Here is an 11,549-nt window from a genome sequence, read left to right as displayed (position 1 = left end):
ACTTTGCAGTTGTTGGTCCAATTAGAATGGATCCACTGGTATAGATCAGCATTGCGGGGACATAGGCCATTAAATCTGCAAATGAGGGTTGTTTCTACAAATGTCTCATATTGATCATCCAGAGATGGATGATTGATTTCAATGGCAGGGTTTTCTTCCATTTTGCCCACCAAGAAAGGTTTGAGAGCCTCGGCAGATTAGGCATATTTCTTGGCAGCTTGTGCATGTACTGCATGTTTGTATGAGAAACCCTTAGAGGTAGAGGATTTTCCAACTTCACCTCCCCTTAGTCAAAGTGATAGGATCACTATGGCATTTCTTTCAATATTATAAAAGGAAAGAGGCAGATTGTCGTCAAGCTGCTTACCTACAAAGAGGATCCGCAGAAGGGAAGAAGGGATCCCCAACCTCTGTTCAAGAATCTTTGAGAGAGGGCGCACTGTGAGAGATGGTTGGACCGCAAGGAGCAGGGTTTTTCCTATCAGAAGAATTATTTGAATCTGAAAAATCGCTTGCTGGAGATTAGCGTCTTCACTCATAAGAGCAGAAATAGCCGAACCCTGTTTTGAGAGAGAGGGCTCTACTTTGAGCTCTGCCCTTTCGAGATTGCCCATGGGTATATTTGGCACATTCAGCAGCTTGGAAACCAAACTGGCATCGACGCGCTTCTCCACGCCGGATCTCCCAATAAAATCCCACTGAACGCCCTTGCCGTTCGTGTGACCGTCGGCATCTGGCGCCATGACCAGCGAGGCATTATCATTCTCCCAGTTAGCATTTCGTCATCTATCAGAGCCGCGACAGCAGCCCCAAACCTTCACAGAGACGTCATTGCAATACGAGGAGCAGCCCCATGCCATAGCAGAGGTGCCGCTTCAATGCGTGGGATCAACCTCTCACGTCTAGGGTTTTGCAGAGCGAGTTCCATTTTCCCCCAATCTCTCAATGTCAAGGGTTTTTTTATTCACTAAATATTACTAGATATATTTAAATCAAATTATTTTTTAATAAATAGAAAATTATTCTAAGTAATTTTTATTTTATTAATGAAATTGTTTTGTATAAAATATTTCCAAATTATTGTATTAAAATTATTTAGGTCTGTTATTATAATAATTGTTGGGTAAAAAGATTATTATTCTCGTGTTTATCCAAATGCAATTCTCATGTATAACATGTTGAATTCCAACTTTATTTATATATATATATATATATATTTATAAACTAAGAAAAATATCAAATAAAAGAATCCTATCAAAATAATTTATTTTTATTTATTGATTAAAAGTGAAAACTAAGATTTGAATTGGTTGTGGATGGAGGATTAGACTTCTGCACCTTTTTACTCTGCATTTGTTGTTATTGTGAGTTTTATTGAAACCATTTCATATCCACCTTTATACTTCCATTCATAGCTTTAGATTATGCATAGAATGGTAGATATTAATTATCTAGAAGAAAATATTTTATTAACCTTAAGCAAAAAAAATTTCTACACTGCAACACTTACCTAAAAAGAGCGTGGAGAAATGACAGAACAATAATCGCATTGATCAAGGGATCATAATTAAAACAAAATATGTAAATTTTGAAGTCCTTAGCTTTCGATTCTAGTGAATGCTTCGACAAAACGTTGGAAAATTACATTGACACAACAATAAAATTGTGGAGAGTTTTTCTTTTAGTTTAAATGCCTCGTTCAAATAAGAGTTGGAAAATTAGTGTGCAACGCTAAAATTGTGGACAATTTTTCTAGAGCCTATATCTAAAATTCTCGGAAGTATGAGACTAAGCCTTGTAGAGAAAGTGAAAATAAATATCTATCGAACTATTAGAAGAAATGCCAACAACTCGAGTTTTTGGGCTTTAAGAAGTACACAGATTCTAAAGTCATAACTATAATGCTCTAAGATCTTATGACAGGATTGTAAGTAACTACAAATAATGGGAATATTCAGTTCACTGTTGAACCAATTGAAGGTTCTTACAGTAGTGTTTTTAGGAGATATAATACATGCAAATAATGTGTTTTCATGTATTTGTGTTCATGTCAATATTTAGGTTCTTTGATCACCCAAACCACTTATAATGTGTTTTACTTTTCTATTATATTTTTCTATTATTTTTTGTAATCATGACATGCCATTTTTCATTCGTTTTCATCCCAAACAGGCTCATTACATCCATATCCATATGGTTAGATGGCCTCAACTTGCCCATTGGGAAACTAGGCCTGTTGCCCACCTTACTGCATTATAAACCATCTAGAAACAAAAGAGTTTGAGACTATTTATCATCCGTATGTAGGTATGATTATCCTTAATTCTCCCAGTCAATAGATAAAGATGAAAAAATACCAAAGTTTCTAGAACCTTCATCTATACAAAGGAAAAGGTAAAAAGTTAAACTATGCAAGTGATACTACTATTCATCACAGGAGTCCAACTTGTTGGGTCTTTTGAACTAGAACCTAGAAATTCTATCTAAGAGGGACATGGAATATGATTCTCTATATAGCTAAGACAAGAATTATGTTGAATTTGGAATTATATTAGCTGAAATTTCTTATGAATATCTTGGAATTATGTATCATTCATGGAGGGACCAACTTAGGGAGTGGCTAAGGCTCTAGCCACAATATTCTTCATCAACTAGTAAAGATAAACACTTTGTTTGTATTGAGAGGACTAACCTCTAGAATGTCCATGGTCTAACACCACATCACCCCATTCATCAATATCTAGATCCATGTTTGATGGTTGTTGGTTTAAATCCACTTCCCACCCATAAATTAACTAAAACATTTGAGGTTGAGTACCAACCTCATAGGCCTAAACAACTTCCCTAATTAGGCATGAGGTGGATTTACTACCCTGTCCCCTCACTAGAGTTGGTTTGGTTGACTCCCTCCCCACCTCTAACCACCACTTTGATTCCTCCCACGACCTTCCCTTGCTGGTTTGTCTTTGTCAAAGGATGGACACACAATACTAGAACTCTTCCAACCACTAAGGTCATAGAATAACCTGAAATCAAGGGCGAAGGCGAGGCAACATACTAGGTGAGGGTTGTCGCGCAAATAATAGAATAACGTGTAGAATTGCAATAATAGAATACCACATAATTGTAAGTATTAAAGCTATAAACCATATCTTTCATGAGGAGAATGAGTTGGGTGTGCCTTATTCCCATTATTTGTGAACAGTGCAACCCATGCCTCCCTTAGCCTTCTTGGAGAAGGACCTATTTAATTAAGAGACAATATGTACATAAAATAGAAGAAATAATAAACAAAATCACCCATGTAGGAAGTGTAGACCGAATTCCAATATTGAAACCCAAAATAATTGCACAGTGTAGAAAGAAAAATTTGATAGGGGACATAGATAATCCTATTATATTAAAACAACACATCAAAGTAAATAATTTTTTCCCCACAAATATCACGAAACATTTCCTTTCTAACCAAAGACATAATCTTAGAGACACATCTCTAGTGAAAAATCAAAGAGAATTAATTCGCACGGATAAGGTATAAGTAAAACACACTAAGTTAACCTACTCGCACTCGATGTCCATAGAGAAGACGGTGAGGTTTTATAAACTTGGATGGTGAACCTACTAAGTAACCTTCAAAGGTGACCCAAATATTACATGGAAACATGAAAAAATACCAATAACAATGTCACGAAACCAACCTTGCCGAATTGCATAAAACCCCGACAAGGAGGTGTATGGTAGTTCCATGTAGTTGCCATTAATATCCAACATGAAGGTTTCCACCTTGCATCCGAAGGTGAGTGTGTTAGGGCCTCCAATCAACCACCCTTCATCCATTGTCATTGGTCTTCTTGCCATGGCACATATGTCGGAATTGTTGAGTTGTATTTTTGCACCCTCATTGGGGACTATTCTATTTTTGTATTGATTATGTTTTCCCATGTTTAATATATCCAAATTCAATTTTATATTTCGAATATATTTCATTAAGATAATTGTGAACTAAGGAAAATAATAGTTAAACAATAGTTAAAATAATAAAATAAGAGTTGTGATTAAAAAAAAATACTTTTCTTATTGTATTTTAGACTTATCTCCTTATAGTTTTACTCAAAAGTCAATAGAATTTTCACAATTTTGTTCATGTATTTTCACTTTTTCCAATGTGGGTCTACGAAGAAGTATCTAGAGTGAATAGTCATTGGATGTGGAATTTAATTATTATTCAACATGTGTCTACATTTGATGTTTGAGTAAACCTATAAGCTGAACATGGTTTTTTCATGTATTTTCATTTTCTTATGTGGGTCTACTCAATAGTATGCATAGTGGATGAACAAGAGGAGCTAGATATTGAGTCAATTGTTGAAACTCTAAGCATGCTGCCTCTAGCTCCTCTAACCGGTGGTCATCTTCCTTTCAATGAATTGGGATTCATCCTCCACCTGCTGATAAGGTGATGGATATATCCAACTCACCTTTGATGAGATGTAGAATAAAATCATACCTGAAATGAGCACTTATTACCCAAATGATCATGCTCATCTTATTTCAATCAACACAAATTTTTTATTATTTTAAACATGAGGACTAATCTTAAAGCATTAGCCTCAGCAAACCCTACAAAAAAGAACATAAACTTCCTACTATAAGAGAAAGTTAAATTAAAGAAGGACTTGGTTACCGCAAAACAAAATATTGATCATCTTATCACTAAAATCAGAGAATGGCTTACACTAGTGCCACTGGAGAGGGATTATAGGTTTTCATACTGGAAGAACTCAAACTATTGGAAGACACAATGAAATAGTTCTATGAGGAGATGATCACTTTACATAAGATGATGGAACCTTTGTATGAGGTACATAAAGGATCGTAGGAGAATCTAAAATCATTGAAGAAAACTTATGAAACCATAGATGTGTTCTGGGAGTGGAGTGGAAAATATTTGAATCTACTTACATTGTTGGTTAGGAAAGGAAGGCAGGATGCTGAAATCTATAAATCAGATATAAGAATGTTCATACAAGTCTATGAGCAACTCAACAATCATGTAACCAACATGATGCCAACAAATGCATTAGTGAATAATGGATTGGATGGCTTGGTATGAATGCACAAAATTCCTTTTGTAGATGCACTTCAGGAAGCGAAGAGAAGGAATGCTATTAGGAGGGAGATAGAAGAGTTTTTAAATAATATTAGATAAGTGATTGTTACTCATGATTGGTTAGAAGTGAAAAAAAGACCTTTTTCTGCAGTATGTAGTTGAGTCATTGAATCTACATATGAAGTTAGTATTGTTGTTAATGTTGTTAAACAACATACAAAAGGGGGCTCCAAGACTATATATCCAAATGCATTGGAAGGAAAAATCAGATCAAGTCATATCTAAAGTTGGGTAATACTATCGCTTGTATAATTCCTCCCAACTTTCCATCCATGGCAGAAACATCAGCGCTTTCGCCAGTCTACTATATCATCCGTTGATCTATCTTATGGATTAATGCTTGGATCCTTTCTCCCATGACATCATTTACATAAGGGATCACCACCCCTCAACACTAAATAGAATTCAAATTTATAAATTTTTCATTTTTTATATACACTAATTACACATGGAAAGATAAGAAAACTAACATTTCAGTGCATGCAAACTATTTCCCTTACATTAAACATGCTTTTATTACATCGTAAAGCCTCTCTGGGACTTGATCCTCCTCGGTCCGATTAAATCTTCCTCATATATGCACAAAGTAAGACTAAGTGATTCTGCAAATGATGACCAGTGTCAACATTCAATCCTTTACCTCACTACATGCAAACTTTTGATCCTTTGCCATCACAGTGCTAGAATAAATATCAATCAGTTAAGTGACCTCATTAACCTCAACCTAATCTCACCAACAATAAGGATATTTACTCATAAGAAAGAATTTGAATTTTAGTGTGGCTAGGGAGCAGATATTTAAAATTTATAACTAGGGGGATTTATGCAATTTCTGAGGTCTGTTGCTATTGGTCGTCCTGCTCTACTGCCACCATTGTGCTAAGTGCACCTAATAATAACTACAGGTATCGTTATACACATGAATTCAACTCATCATTGAAACAGAGGGATGGGACATTGTTTGAATGTTGTCAGGCGTCGTTGTTGTTCACTGTCATTGACAACATAATTCTTTTCCGATCGATTACAATTTCCGTGTGAAAAATCCACCTAGGTAGATTACTCCAAAAATAAACTAGTACCGCACACAAGTAGGAATGGAGAATGAATATTGCAGACAATTGGACATAGTGAATGAATATATTCAGACCTCACATGGTACATAGAATTCCTTTTGTTAGTTTGGCGTTGATTTCTAATAGTAATGATTACATCTTATCTCTGTTACACGGGAACCACTCTCTAGAGGTGGGAGACCCATTCCAGTGGTTCCCACACTCCTGGAAGATTTGGAATAGTATGGGAACATTCCCTTTTCTGTGGGAGCTACAATGGGAGCTTGGGAAAGTTCCGGGAGCTTTAAACACTATTTTTTTTGGAGTTCCCTCATTCCTTGAGGTTGGGGAATACAAAGCATGTAGAGAAATATAATGAATTGTCCAAATAACATGAGGCTTTGTTGAAATCTTCACACGAAGAAAGGCCAAAGACTTCCTTAACACTGATATCCTTAATTGAGAAATTGGAGCAATCTCTTGATGGGTAAAGGAAGCGTGTGAGACCCCAATATAAGGGCGATATCTGGGATGTCATGCTGGTGAGTATTTATTTTTTTGTTTATGTATATGTATTGCAGAAGATTGTTTGCATATTATATGTGGCAATCAATGCTTAACCATTAGATTCGCTTACTTTTTCTCACAAGAATAACTAGAGAAACATAGGTAAATTGTTCCTTTGTATTTTTAAGGCAGATTGTTTCAAACAGTCGTCATGTGTCAGAGAATTGATAATGAACTTGACATTTTAATATTTTATATATATAAAAGGGAGAGGCTCAGTAAGAGAGGCACCCAAATAATATGTTTATATATAAGAGAGATTATATATTTAAATTGATTTTAACATTTGAATATTTTGATTTAATATTAATTTTGATTATTATATAATTATATATATTTTTTTATATTTTATATCTTTTATTATATAATATTATCGTACCCCAGTAGCCGTTTCCTATAAATTTTGGGAAAACCTCTTGCTATTCCTAACACCCATACCCAAGTTCCCAACGTTCCCAAGTTCTAGAAACTCATGCAACATAGCATTTTGTGCATTTTAGTAGCGAAAGTTTGACTTGATTTTTCGTAATATTTGTATTTATAGATATATCATCTATTGGCAATGAACAACAGAATCCTACCAGCGATGATTTCAATGACCAGTCCCGGATCAAGGAGGTCGCTCTCATTGTGCATACAACGAACGATGCAAGAATTCCCATCCTAACCTTCACGATGTGGGTTCTCCTAATTCTGTCTTGCTTTCTACTCCCACTCTCCATTAGTTAAATTACTATTTAAATTGTAGAAACCATAAGCAAAAAAAGGGTATTTTTCGGTGCTAAATTAGTTCTGTTGGTACAGAAGGGAACCTGTCTCGATTAGTTCAATAACTGCTGAAATTGCAGTCTTCCCTCTTGGAGGAAAAATGACAGAAACCATAAACAACTAAGAGTTCTTTGCAGGCAACAAATGGGTGTTATTGTTGAATACAAAGGAGGATGTTCTCATCACAATCCTTCTTAATGTAGGGGCATGAACTATATATGCAATTTAAAATTTTGATGCTCTCAAATTTTCTACAAGAAGAACCTATTCTTTTTCGTTTCTTTACTCATTGTCATGGAAACCCAGGTTCATTTTTGTATCATTTCTACTCAAGTTTTCTTTAGGGGTTGGTTAAATTACCCAGTTTTGGTTGTCTGCAATTTTTCTTATTGTTTTAGATATGCATATGCTGGGTTTGCATGGGCAAGGGTCTATAGAAAATATCTAGTGGAAACTCCTGCTATGTGGTGGGATTTAAACTTTGTTAAGGTTTTTCTGTTGAAGCAAGGACTCTCATTATATATATGTGTGTGTGTATGTATGCATGTTTTTAGTGTCATTTTTTAAAGGTATATAAGATTTCATGAACTGATGTTACTCTTTTTCAATTGTTTTGATTGCATAGATCTTCATGAAAAGGAGGAGATCAGGCCCAAAGGAGGTCTTATGTGAAGCCAGTTTTTCATGATAGTCTTTTCATGTATTTTTTCCTACTATGTATTCCCTGACTATCTATTTCCCATGGTGACATCCCTTTCATGGATCTATTGGGCCCTTCCACACTCTGTTCTTACACAAAAATTGGGTATGACATTGTCATCGGCTGTATAGGGAAGCCCTCTCACTATTCCCTGGTTAGAAATAGCCAACATGACAATAGGATTTGTGCTTGTAATCTATTTGATAACGCCATTAGGATACTGGTTCAACTTGTATGACGTAGAAACATTACCAATATTTTCTAGCACGCCCTTCACCTCCATTAGCCAACATCATAACATCTCTGAAATCGTTGATCCAAGCTTCCATGTCGACTAATACATCCAACCACATTATTTGCTTTTACGTATGGCATTGGGTTCACTGCCTTAATTGCCTCAATGGTTCACGTCCTCTTGTTTCATAGAAAGTATGTTATGAGTCCCTGAATTCATCTAAATTCCATGGATGCAAAAATATTGAGAATGACAATAATGGGCTATAATTTGTGGTAGGAAGATTTGGCATATTTATCTGTCTTCTTTCTGAGGTGGACAAGTGGATGTGCACACCAGACTAATGAGAAACGACAAGCAAGTGCAAGAATTATGGTCCACTAGAATTCTAGTCGGCACTATAGATTTAGGGCTTTTTTCATGCACATATTGCAGTGAACAACTTCAATTTCCATGCTGGGGAGTAATACTCACTGACATTGCTGCCTTCTTCACATTACGCATTTGTATTATTTATGCAACTACCAATCAGGTAAGTCCATGTATCAATTCATGTAAAGTGACCTTTTGTTTGGTCAAGCAAAATCAGGTCAAGTAGACTATATCATCAATCTTGCATGAAACTAAATCTTGGATTGCATTGGTCATGGTAGACACTAGGTATGATCGTCATGACACAGTACATCATAGCTTATATTTATCCAGGAATACCAATTGCAAATGTTTGTTTCAAAATATATGAATATATAAGCATGCTCGAGGCCTGTCATTCTTGGCCAATTGTAAAATTTAAACTGGTCACTATATGAAAATCCCTCCTTGATAAATGTTCCATGCACAGGCATTTAACATTGAACTATTTATTGTTGCACCAAACATACCATGTTAGGGAGTTAGAAATCCCTTAATCTAAAATATATTTTTTGAAAATATGATCAAATCTATATTTATTACAAGATTAACTAAAAGTCTCTTTTTAGTAAAATATTACATGCGTTATTTCTTCCCTCTCGCTTCTAGTTCAATTTGTGTGCTAGAACTGGTTTATCCATATAATCTTTGTTGCAGATTGTGGGCATAATGATTTGAGGTATTGTGTACTGAGGCATAGCGTGGTGGCTAATGTATTATGTTTCCGATATCTGTGACATTGCTCTCTTGCCCTCTGACAGCCCATGGACATGTCCTTTGGATCAAGTCTTCTATGACGCCTCTGTAATATGGGGATTAGCTGGACCCATAAGGCTTTTTGGAAATCTTGGTGAATATGAAGCATTCGACTGGTTTTTCTTGGTCGATTCAATAACTCGAGTTATAGTTTGGTTATTTCACAAGGAATTCCCTAAGAAAGAATGGATCATATTTAGTTATTTGCCTATTTTTATTGGGACCACGAAGCTGATAGCCCGTGCTACAACATTTAATTATACAAGTTGGATACTACTTGGAATCATTTCAGATTTTTACTTTTTAGATATAATAAATCCTGGTGGGAGCATCAAAATTATGTGGTCTTCACAGAATTGGGGAGTTGTTTGTGAGAAAGCATACACAAATGTTCTTGGGAATAATGGCATTTGTTTATATGAAATTTTAAATTAATATTTTAAATTAATTAATTTAATTAAAAGAGAAAATGTATAATTATTTTTGACATAAATTTCAATTTTGATTGGTATATAATACTAAGAATATTTTATAATATTTTATAGAGGTTAAATCTATATCATCCATATAATAATTACTAATAATTAAATTAAAATTAGTTGAAGGGTATTAATATTAAAGGAAGGATGAAGTTGAAAAATGTTCATCTCTATAATAAAAATGGCATCTAATTCAAAAATGAAATCTTGAAGATTCCCATAAATTTCATATAACTATGCCTCATTGCTATTTAGAATTAATGTGTATATTGTAGGAAAAGATGTTACTACTGTTATCTCACCAGCCCCTCATCCTGAATACCAAGAAGTTTCATCACGAAGAAGAAGTTTTTGACATTTCATCACAAAAAGAAAAAAATAACCCTACAGGATGTTACAGTGACAAGATCACTACTGAAAAAAATCTGCAACTTAAAGACCATAGTGAAAAACTACTGAGGCAAGCTTATAAAGGAGAAGAAGTCATTGGAAAATACGGTACAACAACTTATCCACAAGGAAACATTGAATGTAGAAGTCCATGTTGAAGAGATGAATAAATAATGATCCAGTGAATATCATAACACGAGAAGAAGGAAAACCCATTGAAGAAAATATGCACTTCGATGTGATGATAAACACCCCAAGTGAAGGTTTTGTAACCAACTCAACATCATGGTCAGATGAATTAAATCATAATACCACCACACAGATTGGTCTAGGTCCGGGTGTGACGAAGGACCCCTCCAAGACCTTTTACTTTCGTGATGTGTTAAATTGCATTTTAAAAGAACATTAATGAATACATCTACATGAGGAAAAGAAGAGGAACAAGACAATCATCAACACATGGAAACATAAGTGTTGATAATGGAGTTCGTCTAGGAGGGACTACAACTACAGACCTCGGTGTTAAGATGTTGTAGGTTGTTGCATTAAGTGTTGTCAATAATGATGATGTACATAAGATATGATGTCGCAATCATACAAGGAGAAATACCCTCATGCAGGAGTGGCTCTAAGAGATATTCCACTACTGGAATTCTCAGTCAAAATACTCCTATCAATATGACAAAAAAATATGCATGATGAGTATCCCACCAACATGGCACAAAAGGGATGTCAAAACAAGACATACATGACAAAAACAAGAGTATCCCAACGACATACAACAAGGGATCTCAAAGCATAACATTATGAGTTATTACAACAAGTACATCACATAAAAGATTCCGCATCAAATCAAGCAAGGGATCATGACAAAATGCAATAAATAAGATCCTGCATCAACATCAATCAAGGATCTATGCATCATAATGTACAAAGAAGAAGTACGAGAATGCATCATATACCTCACAACCAAGGGCCATTTGAAGAAGTGGATTTCACACTACTAAAGCTGCTCAGA

General features: G+C 35.1%; 1 protein-coding gene across 1 annotated transcript; it reads right to left on the bottom strand.

Annotated features, from left to right (window-relative positions):
- Window positions 1-290: 290 nt before the first annotated feature.
- LOC149194970 (uncharacterized) lies at window positions 291-743 on the bottom strand. The gene has a single exon (XM_089407857.1). The coding sequence runs from the start codon at window positions 741-743 to the stop codon at window positions 291-293; it is 453 nt and encodes a 150-aa protein (XP_089263983.1).
- Window positions 744-11,549: the final 10,806 nt, after the last annotated feature.

Source organism: Pinus tabuliformis, chromosome 2_2 (genome assembly GCF_031772625.1).
Source record: "Pinus tabuliformis cultivar Carrire ecotype Pingquan chromosome 2_2, CPIR1, whole genome shotgun sequence".
NCBI classification, from domain to species: Eukaryota; Viridiplantae; Streptophyta; class Pinopsida; order Pinales; family Pinaceae; genus Pinus; species Pinus tabuliformis.
The sequence above is the reverse complement of the archived record's forward strand: the minus strand, read 5'-3'. Positions and strand labels throughout refer to the sequence as shown.